General features: G+C 40.6%; 2 protein-coding genes across 3 annotated transcripts in view; both read right to left on the minus strand.

The window, feature by feature from the left end:
• LOC109105087 (zinc finger and BTB domain-containing protein 7B-like) overlaps positions 1 to 1798 on the minus strand; it is a 22737-nt gene extending 20939 nt beyond the window's left edge. Inside the window, exon 1 of one of the 2 annotated variants that reach the window (XM_042741826.1) lies at positions 1383 to 1798. The gene's annotated coding sequence lies outside the window, so the exon portion shown is untranslated. The remainder of the gene's footprint in view (positions 1 to 1382) is intronic. The other variant, XM_042741825.1, reaches the window with a different exon arrangement.
• Positions 1799 to 5839: 4041 nt separating this feature from the next.
• The window catches only part of LOC109072061 (potassium/sodium hyperpolarization-activated cyclic nucleotide-gated channel 4), a 14773-nt gene continuing 612 nt past the window's right edge, over positions 5840 to 20000 (minus strand). Inside the window, exons 2-6 of the mRNA XM_042741829.1 lie at positions 12386 to 12604; positions 11390 to 11536; positions 10916 to 11156; positions 10597 to 10761; positions 5840 to 10358 (exon numbers count right to left, since the gene is read on the minus strand). Coding sequence (XP_042597763.1) covers positions 8203 to 10358; positions 10597 to 10761; positions 10916 to 11156; positions 11390 to 11536; positions 12386 to 12604 — 2928 coding nt within the window. The 3' untranslated portion in view covers positions 5840 to 8202. The remainder of the gene's footprint in view (positions 10359 to 10596; positions 10762 to 10915; positions 11157 to 11389; positions 11537 to 12385; positions 12605 to 20000) is intronic.

Raw genomic sequence — 20000 nt, forward strand, 5'->3', positions numbered from 1 at the left:
TCTCACATCTTCTGAGGAGCCTTTATTTCTTCATCTTTTAATCACTGCATTATATGTTTGGATCATTTACATCTCATCTCACTGAGACACATTACTGCAGATATAGAGCACAGACTCATATTTAGATTATATGTGTCCCTGCAGCACAGAGTCAGTCATCAGTAGCACAGGTATATTTGTAGCAATAGACAACAATACATTGTATGGGTCACAATTATACATTTCTCTTTTATGACAGAAATCATTAGGATATTAAGATCATGTTCCATGAAGATATTTTGTAAATTTTCTACCGTAAATATATTAAAACTTAATTTTTGATTAGTAATATGCATTGCTAAGAACTTCATTTGAACAACTTTAAAGATGATTTTCTCAATATTTAGATTTTTTTGCTCCCTCAGATTCCAGATTTTCAAATAGTTGTATCTCAGACAAATATTGTCCTCCTAACAAACCATACATCAATGGAGAGATGATTTATTCAGCTTCAGATGATGTATAAATATATGTACAAAAAAATAAATATACAATTTCAGACAAATTATGACTGGTTTTGTGCTCCAGGGTCATGTTTTATGTCAGTATCTGCTGCACTGTTATAAAGATTTTATTGATTTACATCACAAGCAGCAGAATTACAGCATTTACATAGCAGCATCTGCAGCAAATTCATATTTAACACACACACATATATATATATATAAAATGAAAAGTTTAGATGTAAAAGCCTCTAAGTGTCGTTTGAAAATTTCTTTGAAAATGAAATATATATATAAAGCATCTCTAAACTCTTATTCTAGACTACTGCATCACATGTCAGGGTTTTCAGGGCTGAACTCATCTGAGTGACTCTGACCGGTTCGGTGGGTTCAGCGGAGGAGCCGCGTCATCACCGAATTACCGGAGTACTTAAGTTACTATGACAATGGCCCTGGGCGGTGGGCGGTGGGGGGAGGGGTAATTATGACTGACAGCAGGTGAGTGTCTAAATAAAACAAAAAACAACAGACGCAAGCTTCAGGTGCGTTTCCCGGTTAAATGCGGATCCGGTTCAGCGGGTTCAGCCGGTCCTGCTGCGCGAGCACGAATCCACCTCAAAGGTGCATCTAAACGCTATTAAAACCAACTCTTATCAAAGCCAGCTCGGGTTCTGCGCGTGGACTCACCTGTCAGGTAAAAGCCGCACGTTAAACACCGAATGAATGAATGAGAATGACAGTGGAGTCAGAACGGGGTCGTTTGACAGAAACGGGAGCGGAATACGTGAGGCACACGGGAGTCACCGAGAACCCGAGACCCCTGCGATGAGGATCGAGCAGAGCAGAGCAGAGCTGAAGAAAACAGCGATTAAACGGCCGCACGGAAGAGAAGCGCTTTACCTGAACCGGTGTCACCTGAGTTCCCCCGTCGCGTCCCACCTGACCAACCGCGCGCTCGCTCGCGCACTTCCTCAATCTGACGCAGGCCTGCGTGCGCGCGCACGGTTCCGGTCTCCGGTAGCGTCCGGTGTCTCGTCGCCGGTTCTGACCCGCTCCTGACGGACTCCGGGGCTCCTCCTTAAACCCGCTCCAGGAAACTCTGCGCGCGCGCCCGAGCGCTGATGAGGGGGGCACGAGCGGTGGACGCGATCGCGTTAACGCGCTTCTTCCGTTTCCACTTCTGCTTCTGAGAATGAGTCAAGTGACAAACTCTGAATTTGCATGTCAAATAATAGTCACGCATAAACACACGCACCCGGATGTAAATTAAACAGGCTTTGTATTTACACTAAATTCAGGAGCCACTCTGACGTGCAATATTGTGCACATATTAATACTGAGAGTGCTGTTATGTGTGCACAGTTAAAAGGTGCTCTATTTTTGTACTTGATATACTAAAAGTGATTCTTTAGTATTTCCTAAGTGTACTCAACTGCTATTTTGGGACACCATGAATATGAACTAAAATGCGCTTTTAACACTCTCTGAATTAAAAAAAAAAAAAACTTGAACCCGTCTTTCATACACTCAAGTGTAGCCTACTACAAGTGATTACTAAATGCATTTTTTTAAATACAGAGATAGTATGTTAAAAGCGCATTTTAGTTCATATTCCTGGTGTCCCAAGATAGCAGTTGAGTACACTTAGGAAATACTAAAGAATCACTTTCAGTGTATCAAGCAGGCCTGCAGAATTAGTGCGCGGAGTTAGAGCACTGCAAGCACATTATGGAAGTGTTTTTACCTGCGTGTGCTGCTAATCATGCTGCTGTTATAAATCCTGGGTCATTTCATGTAATTTTGGCTCGTGCACGAACAGGTTAAGAGTATATGCTTGCGCATACAGGAATTTGTTTTAGTGACATAAGCTTCCAAAAATAAGATGATAATAAAAATACACACATGTAATAATAAATAAACAAAAATTTAAAAAATGAAAAATAAATGGTATGTACAGTTCAGCTATGGATAGGATAGAATAAAATAGAATAAGATGTAGGGATGTAGTAGAATGTGGGGTGGTAACAAATATATCTGTGTCCCTGCAGCACAGAAGCAGTCATCAGTAGCACAGGTATATTTGTAGCAATAGACAACAATACATTGTATGGGTCACAATTATACATTTCTCTTTTATGCCAAAAATCATTAGGATATTAAGTAAAGATCATGTTTGATTATGTTTGATAATTAGTTTTTGTATGTTTGTATTTATAAACTTAATTTTTGATTAGACATATGCATTGCTAAGAACTTCATTTGAACAACTTTAAAGATGATTTTCTCAATATTTAGATTTTTTTGCTCCCTCAGATTCCAGATTTTCAAATAGTTGTATCTCAGACAAATATTGTCCTCCTAACAAACCACACATCAATGGAGAGATGATTATTCATTGTCGAAATCTCAGTTTAAAAAAACTGTCTTGTGCTCCAGGGTCACAGATAAGGTTTAACTGTTCGTGAGGTAGAGAGTGTTTCTGAGAGGAAAGCAGATGGAGAAGAGAGATATAAGAATGCTTAGAAATGAAGGAGTGTGTCAGGATGAGGTTAGTGTTTAACAGCTCACTCACACACTTATATTCACTGACTTCTGCTTTGAAGTGGTTCAGTGTGTGTGTGTGTGTGTGTGTGTGTGTGTGTGTGTGTGTGTGTGTGTGTGTGTGAGGCACTGAGGGGGATCACAGCAGAACATCCAGAGATGTGCTCACACACCTTCACATCTTCTCACAGTTAAAGTCTCTCTCCTGTACTTTTCACCCATATAACTATCAGCTTCTGTGTTTTTTTCCCCTCCATATTCTCAGTGTATGAGCCATAAAAGGCTGACACATCAGATGCAGGTGTGCTGGAGTCTGAGCAGGTGTGTCTCTCAGGTGTGTTCACACATGCAGATCTGAAGATCTCAGCTTACAGCAGGACAGACAGAAGCACTTCACATCACTGGCCATTTAAACCGCTCTGCATCTTCAATTGTTGATTAACATCTCTCCAGGTGCGCGTGATGCTGTCAGTAAATGAGCTTTGGGCTCCATCTAGTGGACATTATTGGAGCTGAACCCCTCTGAGATGAAATAACTTCTAGTCCCCCCTGAGAGTTTAACTTAATATTTCAATCGTTTGTCAACACATTCGCATGTTTCCTGTTCTCTGATGCAGCAAACAAATGCATTATTTCACCCTTTTCAGTAAGATTTTTTTTTCTTTTGTTTTTTGAAAATTAATTTATTTTGACAGTATTAGTCCTTAATCGAAATTATTACTATTTATTTAAAGTCATTTTGAAACTATGGACTGATTTTCTGGAATAGTTACATTTACACATTTATCCAAAGTGACTTACAGTGCATTTAAGAAACTCAACACCAGTTCAGTTACAGTAGACTGAGAATGTGTCTATCTATCTATCTATCTATCTATCTATCTATCTATCTATCTATCTATCTATCTATCTATCTATCTATCTTTGGGTTATATATCTATCTATCTATCTATCTATATCTTTAAGGCCTTATCTAATAGCACTAAGAGATAATAAGTAGAAATTCTTCATGCATAGTTTCTATTACAGCACAGATCACTATCCTGAATGCCACAATGCATAGCGCATGATCTTCAGTTTCCTGTGTGAAGAAAATTCTTTTTCTGATAGGATCACTATCCTGAATGCCACAATGCATAGCGCATGATCTTCACTTTCCTGTGTGACACACACTAACAGCAGTGAGAAGTAAACACAAATTCACACCCATGCAGTGGGCAGCTATATCCACAGCACTGGGGGTTCACTTATGCACTTGAATGCCACTCCCTCCCACCTACAACTCCTGCGCATGAGACTCAAACCTGCACTTTCCTGGTTACAAGTCCCAAATCTCTAACCATTAGGCCACAGCTGCCCCTCAATGCATAGCGCATGATCTTCAGTTTCCTGTGTGAAGAAAAGAAATATCAGTCATGAGTGTTAAAGTGACAGTTCATCCAAAAATGATCATTCTGTTAGTCTCCCTCATGTGGCTGAGTTTCTGTGCGCTGCTCTGCTGGAGATATGAGCTCCACTGCTCCTGATCCTCTCACACAAACTCTAACTGCTGTGCTGCGCACTGTGAATAAACGCTGGAGCTGAGCTCCTCACTGATCATGAGAGAACAGAGCTTCATTACACTGTCAGGAGCACACCAGCCACCAGCCCCTGACGAGATGCAGCTGCGCACCACACACACACACACACACACACACAAACTCACACACACTCACACACACAACACACACACAAACACCTACACTCACTCACTCACACACACACACACACACACACCTACACACACACACACACACACACAACCTACACAAACTCACCCCACACACACCTACACACACACATACACAAACACCTACACAAACACACACACACAAACACCTACACAAACTCTCTCTCACACACACACACACACACACACACACACACACACACACACACACACACACACAAACACACACACACACACACACACACACAAACACCTACACACACACACACAAACACCTACACAAACTCACTCACTCACACACACACACACAAACACCTACACAAACTCACACACAAACACCTACACAAACACACACACACAAACACCTACACAAACTCTCTCTCACACACACACACACACACAAACACCTACACAAACTCACACACACAAACAAACACCTACACAAACTCACACACAGACACAAACACCTACACAAACTCTCTCTCACACACACACACACACACACACACACACACACACAAACACCTACACAAACTCACACACACAAACAAACACCTACACAAACTCTCTCACACACAAACAAACACCTACACACACACACACACACACACACAAACAAATACCTACACAAACTCACACACACAAACAAACACTACACAACACTCTCACACACACACACAACACACACAAACTCACACACACACAAAACAAACACCACACAAACCTCACATGCACACACATCACGCACTCACACACACTTACACAAACATGCATATATGCGCACCCTCAAACACACACACACAACACACAGACACACACACACAGAAAGACCAGCAACTGAACCTGTATGGTAGAAATGGAACATGAATTATCACACAGAATGAAGTGTAGTTTTGTGTGAGGGGTGGGTTTAGTGTAGGTTTAGGGTAAAAGGATAAAAAATTCAGTTTGTACAGTATAAAAATCAACATGTCTATGGAATGAACCCATAAAGATAGGAATACCTGTGGATGTGTGTGTGTGTGTGTGTGTGTGTGTGTGTGTGTGTGTGTGTGTGTGTGTTTATTAACAAACAGATACAGAAAACTGATTCTAAATTCACTTTATTCTGATTTGGCAAAAATCACTTTTCACACGTTCTTCATTATTTCTCTTAAGGCCAGTTCACACCACACCGACAGCTGACCGAGTACAGTACATCATTCCAAGACACAACAAACACGGATTCAATCAGCAAAAACAAGCACCAACCAACGGCAACACACACCCGACGGGTAACAACCAAGTGTATGTTGTCTGTCAGTGCAGTCTGAACTGGCCTTTATATGTCATTGTATTTATCATTATAGACTATTATTTCCTTTTTCTCAAAAGCTAAAGCTGTGAGAACAAATAAAAAGAAACATTTGGTCCTTAAATGTGCAATCTAGGCATCATGGTATTGAAGGGGAAATTAGACATAATCTCACTATCAGCACAAAACACTAAGGAACAGCACTGGGCACAACATGACAGATTCATACTGGGAGGTGTGTGTGTGTGTGTGTGTGTGTGTGTGTCACTGAAGGGAAGCGACTACAGTACAAGAGCAAGAGAAAGATGAAAGCTGCTCTGGTCCAGATGAAAGACCATAAAGCGTCGGATGTGTGTCGTGACACTAACGGACAGAAAGAGGCAGACACGCTCACGGCGGAACTAAAGCGCTGCTGTGCGCTCGCTGTTTAGTGCAACACACAATCAAAACAAAACACTAGTTCAGTTACAGCAGAGTGAGAATATGAATGTTAAAGTCATATTGTCCAAAACTAACATCAAACACCTGAGACGACAAACTACTAATGGATTGCTTCTATTTTTTATCAAAAGAATTATACTGATATATATATTCTTTACAGTTATTTAAATACGTATCTTCACATCTGTGATGCTAATTATTAGTTATATAATGGGCAAATGTTACACTTTGGAGATTAAAAAAGAGACGACAGGAGAAGCTGGAAATCAAGGTTGATATTTTCAGATATTAACATCAGTCAGTTTATGCAGACTCAGGTCGTGAGGTTTCTGAGCATGCTGACACTGGCCATCAGTAAAATAACATTAAACACCTTAACCAAAAGTCTCACACATAAGGTCAGTGGCAATATTTTGTGAGAGAATGCAAAAGCACTTAAATGTAATCTCATTTTGTTCCATCACCGTGTCCCTTTAGGGAATCCACGTATATATTCTTGCATCAATGGAAGCACCAACTGGAAACTCGCCATAGCAACAAAAGTTCTCTTTTCCTATGAGAATATAAAGCCAAAATCAATTCATACAAGAAATCCTGTAGCATTGCTTCATCATTTGATTCCCTAAATATGTCCTTTGGTATTTTTTCACTCGCGTGAATTTTCACTCGCGTTTAATTTTGATTTGAATCTTTTTGATTTGCATACTGATCAGGTAATCACTGGCTAACGGTTTGACAGAGAACGACAAAACAAAAGTGCACAAAGCTGGTTAAAATTGTAGTTTCTGTTTTCATGTAGAAATTATTTTTCTGCATAACACACTATGTATAATGCACCATTTATAGTTTACAGGCAGTGTACACTAAATCCACACAGAAACGTCTTTCGACAGGATATGTTATATGTCTAGAATGGTTTTGATCTTTTCAAACTTTCTCTGGTGTTCTGATATTTTTTAATCTTAACAAGGCTGTGCAAATGCATCTTAAAGTAGTGGCAGTTTTGCAGTTGTTACATTCTCTTTAAGATATTTTTGGCAAATGACAGAATGTGCATCTGTTCTGTGAAAAATTGAAAAGCATTAATTTACCAGATCCCTGTGGAAAAGACCAGTATTTATACTCAAGTACCACTTTGGGCCTCTGTAAAAAGATCATGCTGGTTCTCTAGCAGAGTGGTTCCTATCCCTGTTTCTAGAGGTCCCAAAACACTGCACATTTTCAATGTCTGATACACCCATTTCAGGTCTTGGAGTCTCTACTAAAGAGCTGGTGACCTGAATCAGGTGTGAAAAATGCAGAATGTGCAGTGTTTGGGGCTCTACAAGCAGGGTTGGAATCCACTGTATCTCGCATGTTTTGCTGGTGATCAACATGAATATATTGGTTCACCAGTCAGACCACTGCAATTCAGTCTAGTCTTTTCAGCAGGACTACACAAATATTCTACCTGACATTCCCAGATGACCCGGCCAACACAGAGACTCTAGTTCTACTTTTGAGCCAATCATGTTCTGCTCTTTTTTTTTACCTTGATCAGATGTAAAGTCAGGGATGTTAGACCTTCCCATGGTCAAGACTAGAGAGGGTCAAATGCACACAGCATGCTCATGGAACCTGTAGAGCCTGAACTGATACAGCTGACTTGTGAGATCTCATCTCCTAAACTCACCACGGATAAACTTTGATCCTTTGTCCAGTGTCCACCATCCTCCTCACATGTTAGCAGGATATTTCTGTTTCTTTGTCTCTGAATCTCTCTGCGTCTGAGGCAAGTCCTGCTCTTTCTTTGCCTCTTTTGTTGAAGTGGAGGTGATGGAGATGGACTGGAGGACTGTAGATGAGGAGGCTGTGGAAGCAGGAATGGAAGATGGACTTAAGGTTGGAGTGGACAGGATGTTTAAGGTCTGAGTCTGGCTAGCAGTGGGCTTCTGTGGCTGTGAAGCAGCTGGAGATGGAGTTGATGAGGGAGAAAGTGATGGTGCAGCAGCAGGAACTTTAGCAAGTGGAGCTTGTGTCTGCGATTGGGTCAGAACAGGGGTTGACGGTCCACTTTGGGCTGGGGTATTGATGGGAGAGCCTGGGGTCCAGAAAGAGCTCGGATTCTGTATGGTAGTTGAGGTTTGCGTTTGACTGGAGACTGCAGAACAAGTCGAAGGAGGACCAAGAACCTGGACAGTGGCTGGCATCTGGACAGCAGAGCTCTGGCTCAGGGTGGAACTCAGAGGTTTGCTTGGAGTCTGGGCGGGAAGCGGACTCTGAACGGAGGCTGAGGTTGGAGTTTGTGCAGCTGCTGCGATCTGGACAGGAGTTGGACAGCGACCCTGGGATTGGGTTTGGATGGCCACTGGTGTTCTAGATTGGGTGGGGGTCTGAATAGGTGTTTGAACAGGGGTTGGGGTTCGAGTCGGGGTGGTGGTTTGAGAAGGAGTGATGGTGGGCGTTGAGTTAGTGATGCAGGTTAATGGGGACGGTGGAGGAGGCGTCTGAGATGGTTTGGTACGGGAATTCTGAGCCAAAGAAGTGCCGGAAGATGAAGTTGGAGAGGTGGAGGTGGACTGAGAGGGAGAAGGAGGGCATAGACAAGGAGGAGGAGAGGTTGAAGGAGGAGTAGGTATCGCAGTGCCGGATTTAGCGCGCTGGGTTTGAGGAACCCCTAGACCAAAAGATGTGGCCGCGAGGGATAAAGGAGCATTGGTGGAACAAAGAGGGTTTTGCTTCGGGGAGTACGAGAAGGGGGCAAGGGGTGAAGGAGCTGATCCTGGAGCTGTTGTGAGTGGAGGTGTGTGTGCCAACAGCAGGGGTATTTGTGTTGGTGCCTGTGTGGCACCAGGCGCGTTTGAGCTCAAAACACCTGCACTTCCTCCTCTAGCCAGTCCTGACGACAAAAGGAAGGGTGCCGGAAGCAGGTTTCCTCCGGATGCTTTACGATGGAGAGGCGGGTGAGGTTGCATGCTTGCCCAGCTGCGGTGGGGGAGAGTCGGCTGGGAGGCAGAGAGTAGTCTGGCCTCCTGGGTAAGCCGACCAATCATGGGGAGGCCCTGGGTGCTGCCTCCTCCAACATGACGCAGCAAAGCCTCTTTGGCCCCCTGCGGAGCAGAGCCAACATTGCGCCCTTCAACAGACATCGTCGCCACTGCTGAAGAAGGAGGAAGGACTTTATGGACAGATGATGCTGTGGGCTCCGTGTGGAGGCGGAGACTGTGATGAAGTGCTCTTCCAGGCTGCAGGGGGGCAGGCACTGATGAGGCAGGAGTAGGAGGAGTTTTTGCAACTCCACACCCTGAAGGAGCCATGCCCACAGCAGTCGGTCCAATAGTGGAGGGCGAGGGTGTAGGAGTTACAGAAGGCGGGACTCCTCGGGGGGGCATCCCGCCCATTACGCTGATGAGGGAGCTGAGCGACTGCCGAGGATGTAATATAGGCGGACGGGGAGGAGAGAGTGGGCAGGACGAGGGTGATGGCGAGATGGGAAGAGCGGAGGGAAGGAAGATGGCAGCTCCAAGGGCGTGTTGCTGTTGTAGCTGCTGCTGCAACTGTTGCTGCTGCTGTTGCTGATGCATCAAGGCAATGGCTACGTTGGTGGTGGCAGCGGCCGTCTGCAGGGGAGCGTGGACCAGCGGTGCCCAGATAACCGGATGAGGTCGGGGTGAGACTGTGCCTCCCGTGGTGCCTCGGGTGCCAGCAGTGATGTCCTGCATGGTAGGCATGCTATCATGCTTCACGATCTGCTGGACCAAAACACTGTCACAAGAACCCAGACTAGCACCTCCTGCTCCTCCTCCGCGGCTCCCTCCACCCCGTCCCAAACTGCTGCCTGCTACAGATCCTCCCTGTGAGGTCTTGCGCAACAGAATTGAGTTTTTCTTACCTGTGAGAAAAAGGAATTCAGAATAGGCTTAGAATAAATTATTAATGTGCTTGTCACATATGGACTCATTATATGGTGTTTTGAAAATGTTTTGTCAGTTCCCATTTCTATTCTTTTTACTGTAAAGGTCTGGGATATGGATTTAGAATGACATGAAGGTGAGTAAATGATGAAAGATGTTTTCAATTTGTCTCTTTTTAACTACAAAATCAGCTGTAAAGTTGGAGGACGGTTTTACCGATGCGATCAAGTCTGTCTGCTGCCACAGTCTCGAAGGCCCGTCTCATCATGGGATGCTCTTCCAGAACCTCATTGAAACTGTCCACACTGAGGGAGTAAAGTCGACAGTATGTATCTGCTCGGACACTTGCTGTCCTCCTGCCGCGCGTCAACAGACAGATCTCTGAGCGATGGAGAAACACCACAAGGAGGTTAGAAAGGACTCTTTAGGACAATTAACGTACTTAAACAACCAGACCAAGGCAATAATCCTGGTTAAGAAGAGCTCATAACAAATATTTGAAATCAGCCACTTCACAATCAGCCTGTAAACTCACCTCCAAAGTATGACCCATCGCTGAGCTTGGTCTCCTTGTTGCCACGAGTTAGTACACTGACCCGTCCATGCTGGATGAAATACATTTTACGACCGACAGTTCCTTCGCGAATGATGAAGTCATTGGGCTGGAACACCTCAAACTTCAGCTTCGTTAGCACTGCCGTTACGAAGTTTGGGTCGGCGTTAGCGAAGAGAGGCATGTTAGCCACCAAGCTTCGGCAGTTGAAGCTAACAATTTCCTGTTAGGGTCACAGTGCACAAGTAGACCTTAATTAGCTGGTTAAAGTTTGCATAATGCAACAACAAAAACACAGTTACTACCACAGTAATGCTGATGTTTCCATTAGCTTCAAATATAAACAAAAATAGTCCTGCGAAATCTGCTTGTGTCTGAAAGCACAACAAATTTCAACCCTAATGCATGAAAATAGCTGAATAGTAAACTTTAGGGAGTCATGAGTTTAGTACAAACCTCCTTTAAGGGCTCGCTTAGCTCTCCCAGAATGTTGTCCTCGTCAAACATCTTGCCCTGGTATCGATGTTCATAATACTCGTGGATCTTCTGCCTGACATCTGCTGGAAGCTTATGGAACGACATGTACTGCTCCACCTGCTTATACTGGACATCAGATGCTCTCCGTTAGTCAGAACGACAGCACATCAGACTGATTAGGAATTATGGAATAGATTTAGGTTGCGCTCACACTTGTAGTTCGGTTCTCTTGGTTTGTTTTGTCAGGACCAAAAAAGAAAACAATACATTTCTTGGTCCTGGTCCACTTAGCATTCACAAAGGCATTTTGACAGTGAACCTAAAGATACCAAACCTAAAAACATAATCATACGTTCACAACCTGATCAGGTTGAATGACGTATATTTTGTGACAGAAATTACCGAACACCCCAAACAATAGGTGTGTTCATCTTAAAGCAGTGCTATGCAGACTGATTGGTGTATGTACTAATGCCGTCTGCTGGACTAAGTGTGCTCAATGTTGCGTGTACATATGATTTTATTTTTACCACGCGCAAAATCACGAAAAGCTCATAAAGCACTTAACCTCCTTGTTGCTCAACGTTTTCCTTCTGCTCATTTTGTTTTGGAAACACCGCTCGTTCTGCGTCGTCAAATCATGTTGCAGAGCGTCGCATCTTGTCATTACATCCTGTTTTTGGTTTGTTTGGAAGTATTTTGTCCATGTTTCCTTCATATTTCATTTGAACCATACCAGAGTTCGTTTGGAAGTGGACCGAGACCCATCTTTTTTAATGATCTCGGTTCGCTTCTTTGGTGGGCACCAGGATTCGGATGGCAGCGTTCTCACTTACTCAACTGAACTGAACCACACTAACAGAACAATCACACCAGAGTTTATCTTAATCAAACCAAACATGACAAGTGTGAACACACCCTTAATGACAAAGTATTCATTAGGTCATCAGAGATCAGTATTGTCCAGGGCTTTACCTTCTCCTGGTACTGTCGGCGTGAGGAGTCCAGGGACTGGATGAGGGCCGTTGCATGACCAATGAACATGGCATAGCAGGTTGCACCCACGATCATGCTCAGCATTGTGAGCCAGACATCCGTCATTCCCTCTGGAGCCTGAGCGCCATAACCGATGCACAGCATGTGGCTCATGGCCATAAACAGTGCGTACGTGTATTGGATGCCCCACGTGTCATTCTGAAACACAGATCACACAATGGACAGTAATGACAACATCCGCACCATCTGACTGATGCTTGAGCTTCAGCGCTCTCAGACGGATCACAAGCACATGATTCACAGCACTGGGGTCAGTTTAGGGTTTGGGGAAAAATGGCTATATAAAGATGATCCATACACCTTCATTTACTAGCACTGGAAATATGATGAACTCTTTTTGTTCTTTATTTGTTATCTCTTTTTATCTCTTTTACACTCTTTTCTACTGTATAGATTTAATTTTACATACATATATACATACATAAATAAATAAATATAATTATTATTATAAAGCACCAATTTCCATAAGATTCCAAACAATAGATAAATTCCCTTCAAGACTCAAAGAGATTTTTAAAAAATACTGTAAAATATAGAAAAAAAAAAAAAAAAAAAAATATATATATAATATATATATATATATATATATATATATAGAATATATTAAAGGTGAACAAAATCCTATTTTAGTATCATTAAGGAAATAGTTTTTTATAGTATTTATTAATATTTAAAATTTTGAGTTAATGTTATGTTAATGTCAATTATGTTAATTTTAGTAAAAGTTTTAACAATTTTTTTTTATTATTACATTTTTTTTTTAAGTATGTGTATATAGTTGTTATTAATTTTTATTTCATTTTTAGCTATTTTAGTAAATCAAATTAAACTAAATGAAAAGTAGAAATGTTGCCCTGAAAAGTTTTTATATATTTTATTTTTATAATTATTTCAAGTAATTAAATATTTTTTAAAAGTTTTTAGTTTTAGTTAACTATAATAACCTTAAATCAAAGCAAAAAATATTAAAAAATTAAATCCAGTTTAGAAATTGGAATTTAAATCAAACAATATACGTAAATATAAAATCCCCAAAGGTTAAAAGTTAGAATTAATATCGAATTTATACTGAAATCAAACTTCAATAAATAATAAAGTCCACACTGACTCTATCCAGGTTAGTGGTGGGATAAGGCTTTGATTAATAAAAATCTGCATCAGTAAATACAGAAAGTGTTGATGATAGTCAGTTATAGTTAGTGATTAGAGTCATTCAGTGTTAGTCAGTGATAGTTAATGATTAGGGTTAGTCAGTGTTAGTCATTTAGGGTAAGGGTTAGGGTTAGTCAGTGAAAGTGATAGTGATTAGGGTTAGTCAGTGTTAGTCAGTTATAGTGATTAGGTTAAGTATGTTTTTTTGGTTGAGTGTTGTTTTTTTGGTTTAGTGTTTGTTATTAGGTTTGGTTTGTGGTTAGTCAGTGATAGTGATTAGGGTTAGTCCGTGTTAGTCAGTGATAGTCAGTGTTAGACAGTAGTGTTGCATTAGCCAACAAAAATTATGACTAAATATCGTCATCAACGAACCTTTATCATGTGACGAAAACGAGACGAGACGCAACGTAAATGCTGGTCATGTGACGATGACTGTAATTAAATGTATAATGCAATATTGTTGATGAATAAAAACGAGACTAAATGTGGTTTACAAAATAAAAACTATGCTAAGATGTCTCTTCTCAATTTTCGTTGACCAAAACAAGACGAAACGAAATGTTATAACGTTTTCGTCAGTTAAAATTTAATTGTCATTTTTTTTGATTGAATATAACTAGACTAGACTAAAATTGGTATGTGAATGTGACTAAAATTAATAATAAATTGAATGATTGATTCAAAGAATGGATTGAATATAAATTTAAAAAAGGCAGCCAAAAACAACACTATTAGACGGTCATAGTGAAAGTAAGTAATTAAGTTTAGTCAGTGATATTTAATGATTAGGGTTAGTCAGTGATAGTTAATGATTAGGGTTATTCAGTGTTAGTCAGTGATAGTTAATGATTAGGGTTAGGGTTAGTCAGTGTTAGTGATAGTTAATGATTAGGGTTAGTCAGTGTTAGTTACTGATAGGGTTGATCAGGGTTAGTCAGGGATAGTTAATGATTAGGGTTAGTCAGTGATAGTTAATGATTAGGGTTAGTCAGTGTTAGTCAGTAATAGTTAATGATTAGGGTTAGGGTTTTTCAGTGTTAGTCAGTGATAGTTAATGATTAGAGTTAGTCAGTGTTAGTCAGTAATAGTTAATGATTAGGGTTAGTCAGTGTTAGTCAGTTATAGTTAGTGATTAGGTTTATTCAGTGTTAGACAGTGATAGTCAGTGAAAGTAAGTGATTAGGTTTAGTCAGTGTTAGTCGTGATAGTTAATGATTAGGGTTAGGGTTTAGTCTGTGTTTAGTGATAGTTAATGATTAGGGTTAGTCAGTGTTAGTGATAGTTAATGATTAGGGTTTAGTCAGTGTTAGTCAGTGATAGTTTAATGATTAGGGTTAGGGTTAGTCTGTGTTTAGTGATAGTTAATGATTAGGGTTAGTCAGTGTTTAGTGATAGTTAATGATTAGGGTTAGTCAGTGATAGTTAATGATTAGGGTTAGTCAGTGTTAGTCAGTGATAGTTAATGATTAGGGTTAGGGTTAGTCAGTGTTAGTGATAGTTAATGATTAGGGTTAGTCAGTGTTAGTCAGTAATAGTTAATGATTAGGGTTTGTCAGTGTAGTAAGTGATAGTGATTAGGGTTAGTAATTGTTAGTTAGTTAGGGTTTAGGTTAGTCAGTGTTACTGATAGTGATTAGGCTTAGTCAGTGATAGTTAATGATTAGGGTTAGTCAGTTTTAGGGATAGTTAATGATTAGGGTTAGTCAGTGTTAGTCAGTAATAGTTAATGATTAGGGTTAGTCAGTGATTGTGATAGTGATTACGCTTAATCAGTGTCATTTAGTGATTAGGGTTAGTCGGTGATAGTTAGTGATAGTGAATAGGGTTCGTCAGCAGTGATTCTCATCTGCAGTTTCAGATGCTTTTAAAGGAAGTATTTATGTGGGACGGATCTCCCCTTTGTTCCTTTGCCAAGGAATCTTCCATACTGTCAAGGAGATTTTCCTGCTGCTGTCTCATCTCATGGGATTCACACTCATTTCTAACAGTGCTGTTCAAATACAGCAGCAATGAAGCACAAAGAGCCTCATGTTGAGTGTTGTGATTGATCACAGCATCATCAGTCTCCTTCAGTCTGATTCCTCTGAAACAACAGTTAGACGGAGAACTAAATAAACAAGTGTCTCGAAACACTGTGCTGAGAGACTGACGTTAATGCACAGACAATGTGCTAATGCAATGTTCTGTGTGTGAGCGAGCGCGTGTTTGTTTTGTGAATGAGCACACTATGTTTATCTCTCCTGTGCTCAAGACTGACATGATGGAGACAAATATAGCTCAGCTCTCTCTGGGGAACTATGGGCATCAGCTGCCTAGCAACCGTCTCCACGACAATAGGAAGAAACTCTGCTGCGGTGAGTCAGCGATTCAAAATGTGTGTGTATGTGTTTATGTGTGTGTGTGTGTGTGTGTGTGTGTGTGTGTGCGTGTTTTTGTGACATATCAGGACACAACTTTGTATAATGACATGGGTATGTCACAGGTATTACAAAGAGAGGGTGTCTTATGAGGACATAACCCATGTCCCCATTTTTCAAAACGCTTATAAACCATACAGAATGAGATTTTTTTTTGAGAAAGTAAAAATCTGCACAGTTTCCTGTGAGGGCTAGGGTTAGGTGTAGGGTTGTTGTAGCCCGATAGAATATACAGTTCGTACAGTATAAAAACCATTACGCCTATGGAAAGTCCCCACAATTCACAAAAACAAACCTGAGTGTGTGTGTGTGTGTGTGTGTGTGTGTAAGATATGTTAATCTGACTTGGATCTACTCTTATTGGGTGATTGTTACTTTTGTATAGTTAACTCTAATTAAGTATTGTGGTGACTTGGTTAAGCTTGTCAGCTGTGGTTAATTTATGAACGAGTAATGCAATATGGAGATGTGTTTTTGAATGTCTGTGTATGAAGTGTGTTGAAGAAGGCTCTTAGGCCGAAACACTTTGGTGCTTTTAAAGTATTAAAGTCCCCTTTATAACAAATAGTGCTGGATTATTTTTTCACATTCTTGTATTCAGATGAATAAATCAAAAAGCAACACTATTAGACGGTCATAGTGAAAGTAAGTATTAAAGTTTAAGTCAGTGATAGTTAATGATCTAGGGTAGTCAGTGATAGTTAATGATTAGGGTTAGTCAGTGTTTATCAGTGTGATAGTTTAATGATTAGGGTTAGGGTAGTCAGTGTCTACAGTGATAGTTAATGATTAGGGTTTAGTCAGTGATAGTTAATGATTAGGGTTAGTCAGTGTTAGTCAGTCATTATTAATGATTAGGGTTGTCAGTGTTAGTCAGTGATAGTTAATGATTAGGGTTAGTCAGTGTTAGTCTAAGTAATAGTTAATGAGTTAAGGGTTAAGGGTTAGTCAGTGTTAGTCAGTAATAGTTAATGATTAGGGTTAGTCAGTGTTAGTCAGTGATAGTTAATGATTAGAGTTAGTCAGTGTTAGTCAGTAATAGTTAATGATTAGGGTTAGTCAGTGTTAGTCAGTAATAGTTAATGATTAGGGTTAGGGTTCGGGTCCAGTGTTAGTCAGTAATAGTTAATGATTAGGGTTAGTCAGTGTTAGTGATAGTAATGATTAGGGTTAGTCAGTGTGTGATAGTCAGTGATAGTTAAGGGTTAGTCTGTGTTAGTGATAGTCAGTGTTAGTCAGTGATAGTGTAATGATTAGGGTTAGTCAGTGTTAGTGATAGTTAATGATTAGGGTTAGTCAGTGTTAGTCAGTAATAGTTAATGATTAGGGTTAGTCAGTGTTAGTCAGTGATAGTTAATGATTAGGGTTAGTCAGTGATAGTTAATGATTAGGGTTAGTCAGTGTTAGTCAGTGATAGTTAATGATTAGGGTTAGTCAGTGTTAGTCAGTGATAGTTAATGATTAGGGTTAGTCAGTGATAGTTAATGATTAGGGTTAGTCAGTGTTAGTCAGTGATAGTTAATGATTAGGGTTAGTCAGTGATTGTGATAGTGATTACGCTTAATCAGTGTCATTTAGTGATTAGGGTTAGTCGGTGATAGTTAGTGATAGTGAATAGGGTTCGTCAGCAGTGATTCTCATCTGCAGTTCAGATGCTTTAAAGGAAGTATTTATGTGGGACGGATCTCCCCTTTGGTTTCTCCCAAGGAATCTTCCATACTGTCAAGGAGATTTTCCTGCTGCTGTCTCATCTCATGGGATTCACACTCATTTCTAACAGTGCTGTTCAAATACAGCAGCAAGAATGAAGCACAAAGAGCCTCATGTTGAGTGTGTGATTGATCACAGCATCATCAGTCTCCTTCAGTCTGATTCCTCTGAAACAACAGTTAGACGGAGATCTAAATTAAACAAGTGTCTCAAAAACACTGTGCTGAGAGACTGACGTTAATGCACAGACAATGTGCTAATGCAATGTTCTGTGTGTGAGCGAGCGCGTGTTTGTTTTGTGAATGAGCACGCTATGTTTATCTCTCCTGTGCTCAAGACGGAGATGATGGAGACAAATATAGCTCAGCTCTCTCTGGGGAACTCTGGGCATCAGCTGCCTAGCAACCGTCACCACGACAATAGGAAGAAAAGAAACTCTGCTGCGGTGAGTCAGCGATTCAAAATGTGTGTGTATGTGTTTATGTGTGTGTGTGTGTGTGTGTGTGTGTGCGTTTTTTTGTGTATTATGACACAACTTTGTATAATGACATGGGTATGACACAGGTATTACAAGGAGAGGGTGACTTATGAGGACATAACCCATGTCCCCATTTTTCAAAACGCTTATAAACCATACAGAATGAGATTTTTTTTTGAGAAAGTAAAAAATCTGCACAGTTTCTGTGAGGGCTAGGGTTAGGTGTAGGGTTGGTGTAGGGCGATAGAATATACAGTTCGTACAGTATAAAAACCATTACGCCTATGGAAAGTCCCCACAATTCACAAAAACAAACCTGAGTGTGTGTGTGTGTGTGTGTGTGTAAGATATGTTAATCTGACTTGGATCTACTCTTATTGGGTGATTGTTACTTTTGTATAGTTAACTCTAATTAAGTATTGTGGTGACTTGGTTAAGCTTGTCAGCTGTGGTTAATTTATGAACGAGTAATGCAATATGGAGATGTGTTTTTGAATGTCTGTGTATGAAGTGTGTTGAAGAAGGCTCTTAGGCCGAAACACTTAAAGTCCCCTTTATAACAAATAGTGCTGGATTATTTTTTCTTATTATTGTTTTATTATGATTAATTAATAAGTAGTGGTGATATAATGTGGTGTGTGTGAGGGTGTGTGTATTTTTGTGATATATAGTGTGTGTGTCAGTAACAAAAATGTTTGACAAAAATTTCTTTGACAGAAATATGCAATGTTCTGTTGTAAAGGAACTGTTATATTTTCATCTGTTTATAATATTTTCATCTCAAGCTGTACATTAGATCAGTTCATGCATTCCTGGGTATCGAACCCGTGACCTAGGCGTTGCGAGCATTGTGACCATAGACTGTAAAAAAACATGGACGTAGTGTCCGTGACGTCATTCATAGGTTTCTGAAGAGCATTTTTGAAGCCATTGCAATGAACGTCTTCGGAGATGTTTAATTCACAATCATTCTCAGCATTATTCCTACTTGTTATTATCTTATATATTTTCATTCATTTGATGTAAAAACAATAGGCCATTTTTTTTCTCAGATTCACACTCACAGTCTTGTGCCTTTTGTAGGGCAGAGCGGCAATCCACCTGTCACTCAAGCGGCCACGCCCTTAATTATGCAAAACTTTAAGGCTTAATATAATTTAAACGGATGAGTTATAAAAAAATGTCACCCCCCTCACAGTTGTCATGAAGGGTCAAATTAGCTATATAGACCAAAACCACTTTTTGTACCAGGCTGTAAACATGTTTTTTCTGCTGTAAAGTTGGGCATTTTAACATGCGGGGTCTATGGGACTGACTCCCTTTCAGAGCCAGCCTCTAGCGGCCGGTCGATGAATTACAGTTTTAGTCACTTCTGTGTTGGTTTCACGAGAGAGAATGGAAGGTTGCCTCTTGGTCATGAACCTACTGCTTGAGCTGTAGAAATATGTCACACTTCACAGTACTCACAATGCAGGTCAAAAGCGAGAAGTAGTTTAACACACGAGCCTGTAGTGATGAAGAAACGATGTGAATCCATCTGCATTATGAGCGTTGCTACAGAAACCAATCACGAATCAAGTCCAAGGACGCGAAGAGCTCAGACTGAATTCTGACTAATCGTCTCATAATTATGCTAATTCTGACATGAGACACGAACGCAGCTTCATGACACTCTAGTGAACTTCAGCACTGACTTCTGAGGGAACGTTATGAGTGAATCACACACACGCACACACACACACACACACACACACACACACACACACACACACACACA

The sequence above is a fragment of the Cyprinus carpio genome, chromosome B16 (assembly GCF_018340385.1).
Source record: "Cyprinus carpio isolate SPL01 chromosome B16, ASM1834038v1, whole genome shotgun sequence".
Taxonomy (NCBI): Eukaryota; Metazoa; Chordata; class Actinopteri; order Cypriniformes; family Cyprinidae; genus Cyprinus; species Cyprinus carpio.